The sequence below is a fragment of the Eublepharis macularius genome, chromosome 13 (genome assembly GCF_028583425.1).
Source record: "Eublepharis macularius isolate TG4126 chromosome 13, MPM_Emac_v1.0, whole genome shotgun sequence".
Taxonomy (NCBI): Eukaryota; Metazoa; Chordata; class Lepidosauria; order Squamata; family Eublepharidae; genus Eublepharis; species Eublepharis macularius.
Genome location: NC_072802.1, coordinates 67008909 through 67024226, shown reverse-complemented (window position 1 = coordinate 67024226; position 15318 = coordinate 67008909). Strand labels below are relative to the sequence as shown.

At 42.9% G+C, this 15318-nt stretch overlaps 1 protein-coding gene across 1 annotated transcript in view; it reads left to right on the top strand.

Moving 5' to 3' along the window:
• The window catches only part of TMEM132B (transmembrane protein 132B), a 270161-nt gene that overhangs the window by 215379 nt on the left and 39464 nt on the right, over window positions 1–15318 (top strand). Inside the window, exon 5 of the mRNA XM_054995874.1 lies at window positions 5800–5943. Coding sequence (XP_054851849.1) covers window positions 5800–5943 — 144 coding nt within the window. The remainder of the gene's footprint in view (window positions 1–5799; window positions 5944–15318) is intronic.

Below are 15318 nucleotides of genomic sequence, written 5' to 3'. Positions count from 1 at the left end.
CAACAAGCCTTGGGTAGACCTTCTGCCCCCAATTGACCATCTCAACCATCCGATAGTAGCGATATGTTTGGGCACACATGGAGACTTAAATAAAGCCATTATCCCCTGCTGTGAGTTTCCATACTTTTTTGCCGCTTCCTCTGGAGTATTCCTCTCGGCGGTGCCATCTAATCAGCTTTAGGTTTTAATTAAACAGCTGTCATTTGCTTCCTAGTTCTGTTGCGACCTGATGTTGTATTAAATTTTAATTTAGCTGAGGCTGAATAAGAAGCAGATTCCTTCAGACAACAAAGAAACACTATTAGCAGGTTACAGTTGTAATTAAGAAGAGCCCGGCTGAAGCGCTAATGCATTCAGGTTCAGAGAAAGAATGAGGAATAAACACAGCGATGCTTATTATTCAGACATGGAGAATGGTCTGCCTCCACTCAGCTGGAGAGAGAATCTCATGTTCAGAATGCAACGTGCACTTAAAATATAACACTTTCCAAGAGCTGGAAAAAGATTGCTGAGCTTTGAAATGTAGCTCTAGGGCTCCAAACCTACTGACCTGAGATTTATTGTCTCCAAAGCCCGGATGAAATTCCATGCAGGCAGGGGCTTCTCTGTTTTCACCCTGCATACACTGCAAGGAAGCCCTGTGTATGTGCACCATTTCCATTCATAAAGAAGAACGGGGGCCTGTTGAACATATGGAGCTTCAGACTATGCTCTTGGATTGCATATATGGTCATCAGAGCAAACTCGGATGAGATATATTATACTAGACCCCTTAACTTAGAAGGTGGAATTACTCAAAATATAGTTTAGGAACACTGGTAGTGAACACAGGTGGTAGAAGATAGAAAGTCTTCCACATCTTTTCATCTCCCTATTTTTGATGTCTCCTAAACTTCTCCTATTATGAAGCCTCTAATGGTGGTCTTGAGTTAGATTCCTCTGCCCAGGTTGTACCATAGCTATTGAATACACTGGTCATAGAAATGGGCTGGTACTCCATGGACCTCTCTAGGAAGAGGGAGTAGAAAATGATTTGCTTACTATACTCAATGACAGCTCAGATGTTTTCAGGAGTGGGCTTTGAATCAGCCCATCAACCACACAAGGCTGTTTTGTGTCTTCTGGGTCCATTCTGAAGAAGACAAAAGTCAAAATTTCAGACCATTCAATGGTGCTTATGTACCTAGTCCCAACCATTTGAGAGAGAGGTGGGGTTCTGGTAACCATCAGGTTTTGCTTGAGATAAAAGGAGTCTGCTGTAGCTTTGAGGTCCGTAAGAGCAACTCTTGGCTGTCTCTGGGAACTCTCCCAGGTCCTGTAGCATCTGAGATCATGTAAATGGCTTTTTTGTAGTCTACTCCATTATTCTTGCCATCTTATACTGCTGCCTGCTATTGATGCACCCCTGATCTAGCTTACCACACAGACTATACCTGGAAGATAGCTTTCCTCCAAAGAACCTAGCAAGGGTATCTGCTTTCTTTATTTTATCTTTCCTTGCCAATCATTTTACTATTGGTCATCCACAATGCAACACTTGCTAGTATAGAAGCCCATAGGCACTACAGTCTAGGCTACTTATAATTTTGGTTGCCAGTCAGCAACCCTCCACCATTCCCAATTCACTCTAGTGCCCACCAGCCTGATAAAGATAATCTTTCGGCTAAAAATGTAACTCTGTAAATGTTCGCCTAGTGCCAGCTTCACAGTGGCTTCCTGTCGTATTTTGGGGGAGGCTGAGAAGATCTTTTGTATTTTTATGAGAGAATCTGCCAGCCTACTGAGATTCAAGAATATTAGATGCAAGCCGCTAAAAAAAGCTGAGTCCCGTTCTATCTATCCAAAATTCTGCCGCTAGGATTATCCATCGTGCCAACCAATTTAATCACATCCCAACTCTCCTCTGTTCGATGTAATCCGGCTTCTGAATGTGTACTGGGTTTTTTTTTTTTTAGGATTTTAAATAAACATCTGCCTTTCAGTACTATTAGAAAGCACAAACTAGGGCCTCATATTTATTTATTTATTTATTTTTATCACATTTGTATTCCGCCCTCCCCGCAAGCGGGCTCATATGGAGTCATTGAGAGAGGCAAGGCAATTAGAATTCTATAAGCTGCTATGGACTCTGCCCTCCCCTTTTCCTCATTACAGGCCGTCTGGTCAAACATGTTGCAGTGTGTCTATGTGCATTCTGTTGAGAGCCTTGTGTGGAAAAGCACATGATAGCGCTCCATAGATTTTCCCTCTTACTAACAAAGCTCTATGGCTTGCACAAAAAAAGGAGCTCCGTTTTTCCTGTGCATTTTTATTTCTTGTCTAAATCATTGTGTTGTCCCTTCCTTACAGATCTCCTAGATTTTTTTGTTGTTTGTTCCAGCCACCTCTCAGGTGGACAAATATACTCCCTGGAGGGCTGGGATAATGAGAGTCTCTGCTGAGTTTATTAATACTTTATGGAAATGCAAATCCACCAATCTCATGGAGATTTTCCTTTTAATCATCCTTGGTTCTATAACCTTTCTAGTATTAATAATAATAAAAGCCCACCCCTGTTTGGCATTCTTCAGCTCCCCCCTCCCCATCTGTCCCTTCATACTAGAAGACAGCTGCCTAAAAATAAACCCGTTCATCATAAGTGAACATAAAGCAACTGGGGAGGGGGAGTGTCTAACATTCGGTGTATGTCATACAAAGTGTAGCACAAATGATGTAAATTCCCATTCTGTAGCCTTATATTCTGAAATGTGTCCCTTGTTTATCAGCAGTTCTTAGCCAGGTGCTTAAAGCCCGTTGTGTAAGTAAGACGGTGAGCACTTCTTGTTCTGTGTATGGAAGTATTTACGTATATAGTCCTTCAGTTGAAAGTCCAGGAACAATTTCAGCATGTGATGAGCTGTTGGGTCCATAATCTTACGGGTAGATGGGTTCTAAGGCAGAACATTTCTCTAATTTCGAAGCATGGGGAGGGAAAGTGCATAGTTGCCCCAGTGGTGTCCAAATCTGAGCCTAATTGCTGAAATCCACTTTCTGGGGCATGTAGTTTGTTGCAAGTTCCTTTGGAGAAATCTCTATCCTCAGCCCTCCTTGCTACCTATGGCAAACATGAGCGCAGTGGTAGCTCAACCGGAGTAATTAATCAAATGGCATCTATGGTGTCACGAAGATGCCTTTTGTGCTAATGGACCCATTAGCACGCTCCATCTGAGAATGCATCTGAGGAGAGGTGGATGGCTCAGTGGCCCCTTCGGTCTCTGCAGGTGGGGTTTATTCACGAGAAAAAGATTTCTTGAGATTAGCATTTAGCATTCCAGTGTAGCTGGTGCAGGATCTACCTGACTAGAAAAATGGAGGCTTTGCTCACTGGGCTGTTTGCCTGCCGAGAAAGAAACCACTTTTAAAAGCCACTCTGCTTATGAAACTTTGGAAAGTGACCAAAAATCAAAGATGATGATAGCTTGGAGGCAAAGAGGTGGAGGAAGTGAGACAGCCGGGTGGAGCCAACAGCGTCAGAAATGAAAGGTGGGAAATAAGTTAATGGTGAGTGAGGATGAGTGTGAGATGGCCAAGAATAGCTCAATCCCTGTGTGTTTGATGAGTTGCTTGGAGTGGGAAACTTGGCCCATGTTAATACCTTAGAAGATCAGATGGAATCCTATTGGCCCCTTGTATCAGCTGATCAGTGCCGAGCGGTAGCTGCAGTACCACCATTTGGCCATTTGCATCAGTGGCGCTGTGTCCCAGTGGAGAGCCGTCGATGTTTCCAGAAGGGAGATCTTACTCATCTATTTAAGATATTCATGCCCTGCCCTCTTAGTTTAAAAATACTCACAGGGCAGCGTTCAGCAGTGAAGAACAAAACCACAGTGTCCATGTCTCATGGCTGCAGGGTACAGATGTCATTCCAGCTGCTGCTCAATGAAAGGGAGTCATGCTTTTCTCCTTCTGCCTCTGCAAGATGGTTCACCGCTGATGGAGTCTAAGGACCCAGGTGACAGGTAGCCTGGCGGGCTGATTCCCTCTCCTGCATTGATTGAGAGGGAGGGGCCAGGTGACAGCTGCCTTCAAGGGAGTCTAGCCACTGGCCTGTCAGGTTGGTCTTACCTACTTTGATTGGCAGCAGCTCTCCAGGGTCTCAGGCAGAGGTCTTTTGCAACACCTCCTACCTGCTTCTTTTAACGGAAGGTGCTGGGGATTGAAACGGGGGCCTCCGGCATGCAAAGCTAGTGCTTTGCCACTGAGCCGCAGTGCCGCCAAAGTTGAAAAAAAACTGTGGGTCTCCAACGCAGCTCTCAGGATACATCAAAATGGAGATGAGCTGTGTTTTGATGCCCCTCCAGCAACCAAACGAGTTATGGTCCATCACGTACTATCATGTGCTTAAGGCTAGTATTTACTTTGGGTTTCCCCCCCCCCAAGCTAGTATTACCATATCCCGGCTGCTCTGTATTTGACTGGTTACAAGGCTGTGCTACAATTTCCCTTACTATGTGGTTGGTGGTGATAGCCTCTCCACATGGAGATGGGTGCCTGAGTCCCATTTTGAGCGGGCCCCATGTTGGAAATGGTCAGCTATGCCCACCCAGCGGCTGACCACCCATCCATTGCTTATTCACAGGTGAACATGTGAATGGACTTCGTTGAAACACATTGTATTGGAGGGCGACGTTTGCATTCTGTGTCTGGTGTTAGATGGCTGAGTTGCACAAGCCCATTAACATTTTGTGCTGTCGACAAGAAGTGATGAATAGGCAGCAATGCATAAAGCAATAGTACTCCTCAAAGTCTGATATTTTGATGGTGGAGGATGGAAGGACACAGTCCCTGCAATCGCTGGTTAAAGGATCTTGGGAGTAAAGTGATGGAAAAGACCATTCTCTGCTTGAGTGACCCCAGAGAGTCCATGCCATTCAGCAGGATTTCAACCCAGCGGCATTTCGAGAGTCAGTGCTCCCTTCTTCAGACACGAGTAGGAATGGAGATCCCTGAACCTTTATATTGCTGGGATATAAAGGTTCAGGATTCGGAACCTCCATTCCTACTTGTGTCTGAAGAAGGGAGCTCTGACTCTCAAAAGCTTAAACTCTGAAAATCTTGCTGGTCTCTAAGGTGCCACTGGACTTAAAACCTGCTGTTCTTCTGCAGGCCTACATGGCTATCCATCTAACCCAAACCAGCTAGCACTGGCAATACAGAACTGGAAACATCAGCAGCCTGGCTGAGTATAAGGCACCTTCATGTGTTCATATAGATAAAGGCAAAGGCTTTGGCTTGAGGGCAGAGTAACTGCCACTAAATCCCACTAACTTGAAGTCTCCAAGCCGCTAAACAACAGACACATCACATCTGCAGAAAGAGATATTTTGTATTTCATGCTATCGGATTCGTGTCTTTCTTCCCACCTTTCAATTCGTGGGACATAAAATCTGCGCGTCAATTCTGACATTCAATATAGATGGTTTTTGGAAAGATGATGAATATATTTGTTTGCACGGATAAGGTTCCAGGCTCGATCTCTGCTATCTCTCAGTTGCAGGTAGCAGCAGGTGCTAAAGATGATGGTTCCTAACCTGAGACCCTGGAGAGGAACTTGCAGTTATGATACTAGCTCAGTGGAGCAACAAATAAGTCTGCTTTATAACTTCATAAGCAATTATTTTTACCCAATTTTGAACGGCAGCTGAATTGCTAAGATCAATGACTAGCTAGACTAATCTCTGAGAAGTCTTAAAATATGTCCAGGAGTCATGCAGAATTAACAGTGTTTCCCCTTCTTTTTTGTGTCATGTGCTTCTGTAGGACACAGAGGTCCTTAACACGGCCATTCTCACTGGGAAAACAGTGTCCATTCCAGTAAAAGTGGTTGCTGTAGAAGAGGATGGGTCAGTGAGTGACGTGTCAGAATCCACGGACTGCAGATCAGCTGATGAAGATGTCCTAAAGGTAAGGAAGTTACGTCAAAGTCCCAAAGAAAGAATTGCCTTTGGGGTCCATCAGGTCTTCAGTTCTGATTCCAGTCATAGCTCATAGCTAAGGCTTTCCTCTGTTGGTTTCTCTCTTCAACTGGGAAAGAACACTGCTTCTCTCCGTGGAGGTTCCAGTTAGTAGCCATGGCGAATACCCACCAGTACAGATCTTTGTGAATGTGTCTAATACCTTGTGTTGAAATCTGCTTACGACTAAAGAAACTTCATACTATTCCTGTATCCTCTGGGAAGTTTCCTTCCAGATTTCTCAGTACTAATTACCTCTTCTTTTTAAAGCGTTTGTGACCTGACACAGCCATTTTGGTTGCTCCCTGTGGATATCTGTTTGATCCTCTACAACTTGCAACTTTTGTATTTTTAACTCATTGGTCTAACCTTCTTTGGTTTGCCAGGATGGATCATTCTTCAAAGAGATTAGAGGCTTTGTCAGGGCATCATTAACTGGATCTTTAATGGGCAGGGAAATATTAGGCCTGGCCTCTTGCACATTCTAAAAGAGAACACACTGTGTTTTTTTTTTTTGCAAGACCCTGAAATTCACGTTCTTTTCTTACTTTTAAGGATTTTGAATGAGTTCATTTATTGAGTACAGTGAAACTCTTGGAGAGAGAATAAGGTCCAGCGGGATCACCGAATGATTTTTGTGGCTTCATCTTCTGCCAATAAGACACACAAAACTATAACAGTAGACTAAAAATGACTAAAAGTAGCTTTTGAGGACAGTAGCAATTGGATGGCAACTCCTCTGCATGATGTGTTAAACAATGCAAAAATTATGTATTTGGATCTTACCTACAGCAATATAATCTATATAGAATATATCTTTTCCTCAGTATGTCTTTTTCTCTAGTAGCTTTTTAAACCATTCTGCACAGTAGAACCCTATTACCTGTGTAGAAAAGGCCTCTTCTTTATCATATATATATATATATATATATAATTTAAACAATAAACAGTGAACAATACATAAGAAAGAAAAACAAAATATAAATCACGAGTAGTGGAACTACATAATATTTCTCCTCTCCACCTCCATATATACTTAAAATGCTTTACATTCAACATTTTATATTTTGTATTCAACATTATATTCAACCTCAGCATATTAGCTTACTAGTTTAACTATTTAATTTTACAATTGATCTGTTTTAATATTAATTATACTTAATTCTCCTTCGTTTACAGCTGCATAGTTAAAAAAAGTTTTCCTGCTTCCTTCTGACTGACACTTTTTCTCCCTGCTCTGTCAGTCTAAACTGCATTCACTCCGCCCACACTCTCAGTCATCAACCAATCATATCACTCACTCTTCCCTCTCTCACCCCCCACTCTTCACCTAGCTCAAACCAAGCATTTAAAGACACATGCACCCATTTACTTGGCATCATTACAGAAGGGTCTCCATTCCATCTCTTGCATGCATCAGCAGGTTAAAAATCTACTCAAATATACCTGGTGAAAACCCCTTTCTAGAAGCAGAAAAGAAAGAAAGAAAGAAAGAAAACCCTTTTCTAGAAAGCAGAGGAGTTAGCCGTGTTAGTCTATAGTAGCAAAATAGGAAAGAGTCCAGTAGCACCTTTAAGACTAACAAACTTTATTGAAGAGTAAGCTTTCGAGAATCACAGTTCTTTTTTTTTTTTTTTTTGAAAATTTTTTTATTGGGTTAGAATCAAATGTTTATACATTACAATCAATTTTCCCATTTCCCACTTTCTAACCCCCTCCCTTTCCCCCCCCCTTTTTGTTGACTTCCAACAGTTTTCCAACCCTTTATCCCTTTTCCCTTACTCTTTATATATTCCTCTATCTAACAAATATATATTCTCCCTTTATTCTAAGCAATACTTCTTTAACTATTTTTAATGAGAATCACAGTTCTCTTCGTCAGATGCAAGGAGGGTAAGAAGAAACTGGTCAGATATGTAGGTGGAGAGGGGAGGGGGGAGCAGATGCAATCAATGGCTTCTGATAATGAGATAACCATTGATAGTGATGAATGGCTTCACGCGGAGGAGTGGGGAATCAAACCCGGCTCTCCAGATTAGAGTCCTGCTGCTCTTGACCACCACACAGACTCCCAATATTTGTTTAAATAGCCTGCTCCTGGACTATTTTAATGATTTTTAAAAAATTATTACTGATTTTATGGTTTTGTGACTATTTAAAATGTTGTTAGCCGTCCTGAGCCCATCTGTGGGGAGGGCGGGGTATAAATCAAATCAAAATAAATAAATAAATAAATAAATAAATAAATACCAAAGAACCAAACTGGCTCTTTGTCCAACCTCTGCTTGGAGATGGGAGACCCCCACCCCAGGTAACCGATTCCATTTTTGAACTGCTCATTTGTTTGCTTGTTTAGATATATATCTCCTGCTTTTCTCCCCAGAGGAGCCTACCACATTTTCCATTCTTTCATTTTTTCTAGTCTAGTAGTCTAGTCTGAGAGACAATGACCGGATCAAGAGTAGATTTGGCCTTCAGTCTTACAGATCTGGCACTCTAACCATTATACCACACCACCTGTTCGCTCAGGGAGAAAGTTTCTCCTAACGTTCGACTGAGATCTGCCCTTCTATAATCAATGAATTACGTGGCTAATTGATTGTCCAATGTACTAAGTATTCTTCAGTTGTGTGGCAACCATTGTTAATCCTTTTATTCTTGTCTGACTGGTGAATTTCTTGTATATTACCCCAGAAGGAACTCTCCAAAGCTTTATATTTTGTCATTTTGTTTCTTGCCTGTCCTTGCTTCACTCTTTCCCCTCGTCACTTTGTTATGACAGATGGAAATGTATTAAAATAGCTTTTGTATACTGATCTCTGTGGTAATTGAGTTCCCTGCTTTTAGGCGTATTTCTGTGTTGGTGAGCACCAAATCAAGCTAGTTGCGGAAATGTCATTTAAAAAGATTAGGCCCACACTCAAATTAATATCTTTGTAAAGGGCGGGAGGTATTGCATTTCCAAACTCTCCTCTGATAAATAAATGTGGAAATAGAAAATAGGTAACTTGATACCTCAGACTGGGAGCAATTTGTTGAGCACACGTGCAGACTTTTGAGCATCACAGAATTCTGCTGACTGTTCTGCAGAAGAGAGAAGAGAGGTGACCAAAGTTTTCCATTTGTTTTCAGCTCCAGCGGTTCACTGTTCACTTTCCTTATCTCAGTCGTCACACCTGTTCATATTCGTAATCCATTTCTCTCCCTTTCAACGGGGAACATGTTTCTGGCTATATGTTTATATTTTGTTTCACACCCAGTTGGCATGGAAATTTGAGAGATTGTGCCCCATACTCGTGGGATTATGGCCTTTCAATTTCAGGCAGAGATGACTAAGTGTGCCCTTTTTATAGGCAATCGAAGTGAAAAACATTTCCAGCTCTAATGTTTTATTTCCCAACACAATTGAGATGAAAATCCACAGGACCTGTACTGCTGATGCCAAAAAAAGAGAAAAAAATTATCCCTTTTAATTATAGTGAGATTTTTTAATTTTTCATCCCCTCTGTTGTGGCCCCCAAATCCCCGTTCCCATTTTCCTTGCACAAATCAATCCCACAAACCTTTCTTTTCGCACTGTTTTCTCTCTCCTGACTCCAGTTATTTCCTCTCCTAAAATGTATGCGGTTTTCAATGCTGCTTGTGTATGAACAAATCAGCCCAGTCAATTATACATAAAAATGGCATATATTGCATGCATAAATGTGCGTGTTCTTATGTGCTGCCAAGTTGCTTCCAAATTCTGGTGACCTTATGAAGTAACATCCTCCAAAGCATGTTATCACGGACAGCCTTGCTCAGGTCTTGCTAACTGAGTGTATAGATACCACGTGACTTTCAATTAGAACTGCACGAAACGTGCACGTGATAGAAACAAAACTGTCTTCAGCCAACAGTGAAAAGTGGGGAACCGAAATGGTTGACAAGAATACATAAAAAGGAAACATTTGCTCATCTTCATTTTATAGGCAATTAAAATCCCCACATGGACACGTGTGCTACTGCGTGCTGCAGAGTCCGTCAAGGTCAGTGCATCCCTTCTGACGGGCAATGGCTCTCTGGAGTCTCAAGCCGAGGTCTTTCACGTCACCTGCTGCCTGATCTTTTTAACTGGGGATGCTGGTCTCGAAGACTGAACCTTGGACCTTCTGCATGCAAAGCAGGTGATCTACCATCAGGCCACACTCCCCTTCTCTACCTTGCAGAATGGGCACAGGGAAGCGCTTGCAACTCCAAGAGACAGACAAAAGGGCACATCAGCCACAGGGAGGTGTTTGATTGCCCAAGAAAGGCAGGCAGAGTTGCAGAGGGGATTGGAGGCTTGCATTTGAGTGCCTTGACTGAAAGGTGGCCTCTGAAGGAAATCAGCAAATAAATGCAAATATGGAAATTAAAGAGCATGGCTTACCTCCCTGTCATTTATATTCAGGGCCTTAGAAATCCTCTATTGATTTTCCTGATTGAGGATTTTGGTCCTTCCCTTCCCTGCCCCAGCAAAATGCTATAACCAGCCCCATCAGGCAGGGTGTGTGTAATTGCCTAATTTTGTGCTTCTTTGCCCCATTAATTCTGTCCCTTGTTGTTCCTCTTTAATTGCTGAGATGTGTCATGTCCTGTTGCCCACAAAGAACAGCATGGCATTCTTAACCTTTCATGCCTGCTTAGTGGATTTTGATTAAGGATATGAAGTCAGACAGCTCTGGGGAAGGGCCTTGGATTTGTCCCCCAGACCTGGCCTTTCCAGGAAGGCACTGAAAGGCACGGACTTTGTGACTGGAAATTCTGACATGATCCACTCCCTGTTTGTTCACCTCTTTGAGGAAAGGTCTGTTATTTGGCTCTGAAGGCAGCCGATGCAAGAGTCCTAAAGTCACTTTTATTTATTAACTAGTACCCAAAATGCCATAATTATGACAAATTCCGAAGGGGCTGCTGTGCTAGCTTGGCGCATCTAAAGCAATAAAATGTCCTGCGGAACCTTAAAACCTAACACATTTATTGTGGTGGAAGCTTCCGTGAAGTGATGCCTATTTCATCAGCTGCACAAAGTGTTACTTGCAGTTGACAGAAGTAGATATACGTGGGTGCAAATGCCAAGAAGTTCAAATGGTTTTGCTGGGTCCAACTAAGAGCTTTGGTAATCTGTTGGTTCTTAGGTGAAGGTGTCTCTTAGAGGTGTTTTTTGTAAAATTTCCACTGGCTGTTGAAATAGTTTGATGGCTTAAACTTTCTCTCTGTGTGTATTTTTAACTTGTTACCTTCTTTAGGTCTGATTAATCTAGCAGAAAGGTGGGCCCATAACTATTTTAAACGAACTTTTAGCACAAAGGAACATATCCACTAAATAAGTAAAAAAAAATCGGTGTACAACTGCCACAGCTCCCACATGGATGGTTTCCAGTAAACACCCGTTTGAACTTATAAAGCTGCCGTATCCTGAGCAAGTCCCTTGGACTAGCAAGGTCAGCATTTTTTACTATGGCAGTGGCTCTCTAGGGTTTCATACAGAGGTCTTTCATATCACCTACTACCTCATGTTAACTGGAGATGTTCTACCACTGAGCCATAGCTCTTCTTCTGAGCCGTAGGACCCTTTTTAATAACCACAGAGTGGAGTACTATTATGGGTGAGTCCAAGCCACTAGCAGTGTGTTATGCTCATTTTCAGCATTTCCCCCCAAAACTGAAGATGTGGGATATTGATAACCTGGGCTTGTTTTCTGGGAAAAGAGGTGGTGGAACTCAGTGGTGGAACTCAGGACCGCACAATGACATCACTTTCAGTCAGCTAGAACAAGGGGGGAGTTTTTTAAAGTTTAAATCACCTTAGGAGGAAATGGTCACATGGCTGGTGGCCCCGCCCCCTGATTTCCAGACAGAGGGGAGTTTAGATCGCCCTCCGCGCTGCAGTGGCATGGAGGGTGATCTAAACTCCCCTGTCTGGAGATCAGGGGGCGGGGCCACCAGCCATGTGACCATTTTCAAGAGGTGCCAGAACTCCGTTCCCCCGCGTTCCAGCTGAAAAAAAGCCCTGTTGATAACCATAAACAAATAAATAGATTTATGCTCATCTTGTCCATTCATATGTGCTCTTATTCATCCCTAAAAATAACTACTTGAAAGATCTCCCATTCTTCATCAACAGTTCTGGTTGCCATGAAGTACCTGGAAATGGTGAAGAAAGCTGACCGGACAAAAATTGATTCATTTGAAATGTGGTGCTGGAGGAGAGTTTTGTGGATACCATGGAAGGGTAAAAAAAACCCCAAATAATTGGGCACGAGATGAAATCTTGCCTATATTCTCCCTAGAAGCTAAAATGACAAAACTGAGGCTATCGTACTTCGGTCACATCGTGAGAAGACAAGATTCTCTGGAAAAGTCAATAATGCTAGGAAAAGTGGAAGGCAGTAGGAAAAGAGGAAGACCTCAAACGAGATGGCTTGTCTCAATCAATGAAGCCATGTCCTCCAGTTTGCAGGATCTGAGCAAGTCTGTTAACAATAGCATGTTTTAGAGGGCTTTCATTCATAGGGCCACCGTAAGTTAGAGGCGACTTGATGGCACATAACATGCACACATCTGGAAACTACTAGTTCAAAGTCATCGTTTAGGCCAGGTTGCAGCTTACAAAAGATAATCCTATTACTCCCTCCAGTACTAGTTCAGTGCATTTCCCCAAATGATCCCAAAGCTGCAAAGGTTCTCCACTTTCAGTTAATCTTTTTTCCAGAAGAGACAGCTGGATATTTACCAAGCTTTTCTTGGGACCTCTAATCAGCTTTGCGCTCCCCCTGCTTTGCGAGGTTTAATCAAGTTTCTCTAAACATTGCTTGAGCGAATGCATTTGTGGTTTAATTTACCCGCACCTGCCTTTTGGCAACGCATTCTGAGAGATGCTCCCTAGGGATGTATAATTGACACTGAAGACAGAGATGATGAGTCTGACACGCCACTGTCGTTGAAGTGCTGGCAGTTAATTTATTTGACATGAAAGCTTCTGCCATTGACAGATCTCCGTGATTTTCTTTCTCGAGTAGAAAGGTTGTGGGTATTTTATGTCATTGTTATCCCCCCCCTTAAATCAGCAGCTGAAAACCTGAATGAAAGTTACCCTTCCCCCATCAAGGGATGAAGCTTTGAGTTGAAAAGCTATGCATTTCCCTGCCTGCTCAACAGATGAGAGGGTAAAAAAATGTGTGATCTTGATGTCTAAAAGCAAAGTCTCTGTGCATGGTATTTGCACCCTTGAAGGGGGGGCAGGTATATACAGTGCAGACTCTCTGAGGACACTCATAATTACTCCCTAGTCAACCTAATGGTCTATCAAGGTCAATGTTTTCTAGAGATGCTTGAATAACCACCAGTTTGGCTCATGTCCTGTTTACCAGTTGCGAAACAGGAGTTCGTTTTTCAGCTATCAGTTCTTGGTTGACCTGTTTGTGTCTGTTCAGCCCTTTTCTTCATTGCATTGTGTCCTAACCTTGCAGTACAATGCACTTGGCTTATTGGGCATGCGCTTTCTCATTGAATTCTGCTACCCCTTGCTGTACAACTGCTCTGCTCAGCAAGCGGTTGTTTAAATAAACAATTAAATCAGCTAGGAATCATATACATCAGTCATAAATAAATGCTGTGTTTTGATAAAAACATACCCTTTGGTGTTCATCTAAGGAGCCCCTGCTGGCACTAATTGCACGCACGTGAAGCTGCCGTATCAGACCCTTGGTCCATCAAGGTCGATATTGTCTGCTCAGACTGGCAACGGCTGTCCAGAGTTTCAGGTAGAGGTCTTACTTATCATCTACAATCTGATTTTTTAAAACTGGAGATGCTGGGGATTGAACCTGGGTCCTTCTGCATGCAAAGCAGAGGATCTTCCAGTGAGCTACAGCCCCTCCCCTCGTTGACTGGTCAGTTTGAATCAACACAGTATCTTTCAACACTCAGAGTTCTGTAAAAATCTGGTAGGCATTTGTGGCTGTTCAATAAAAACAGGCCCTGGCCTGGATAGTCCAGGCAAGGCCGATCTCATCAGATTCCAGAAGCTACACAGGGTCGGCCTTGGTTAGTAATTGGATGGGAGACTTGCAAAGAACATCAAGGTTGCAGAGGTAGGCAATGGCAAACTACCTCTTAGTCTCTTGCCTAAAACCCCCCACCAGGGGTTGCCGTTAAGTCTCTATGACTTAATAGCGCTTTCCAATCACAACAAGCTGGGTGAGCAGCTCACATCTGACTGAAACCTTTGAACATAGCGAGCTTGACTGCTGAATGCTTTGTAGTGAAATGTGCACAGCACTGTCTATTCTCACCGGCAGTGGCTGTCCAGCATCTCTGGTCAAAGGCTTTCCCATCATTTACTACCTGATCTTTTTAACTGGAGACGCTGGGGATTGAACCTGGGCCTTTTTGCTTTTAAAGCAGAGGTTCTACCACTGAGCCACAGCCCCTTCCCTTGCGCTGGTGTGTTCACCGTCATGTGTATATATGTGAGAGAGCAGCCGAGAGCAAGAGATCAAAAAAAGCCCTATACTCTAATGAGTCTAAAGAGAAGGGAATTATTTTTTGTGAATGGGGGAATAATGAGAACTACGAGAGCCTTCTCGAGTGAGGAAACCCGGCTTCTCAAGTGAATGGAAGCTCTAATGAAGAGGACAAATGTGTTTTTTGAGTCTTATTAATCTCTTTATTTGAACGATGTCATCAGGAAGACCTGGTCCTGTGCAGAATGCATTAACTCAGAATCTCTCTACATGAAACATCTGAGACATGAAGAACACATGTCAGGAGATGCAATGTTAGTCGGGAAGGGTAGTTTAAAAAGACAGAGCTGGCGGCAGGGCAAAGGCTTTGCTATACACTGGAGCTGAGTGAAGGGGCTGTGAAATGCCAGAAAGGAAACTACAGCCCATTAAAACCTGTCCACATCCACACCTAGCTCTGGAAGGCAGCTCCAGCCCATTTCCATCCCTCACTGACTTCTGGTTGCGATCCCACACAGTTTTAGACCAGAGAGGTGAAATTGACAGAGCCTTCGGGGAGGAGAAGATGAAATTAACAAACCCTCTGAGAAGCAATCTCCGCCAGCTCTGTTTTTTAAACTATGCTTCCAGTCTAACATTGTAGATAGACTTTCAGTCTGGGATCTGTGGAGCAACTTGTGACTCCCAAAGGGCTGAGTGAGATTTTTTTAACTTTCCCCTCAACAATATACTGTGCCATGATTTGCTTGGTGGCATGGTAGGGAGGGCAGGTGTTTCAGACACAAAAGTCCAAAATCCTATTTGCTGCACAGTTTCTTCTACAAGCTCTTTTATGTCAC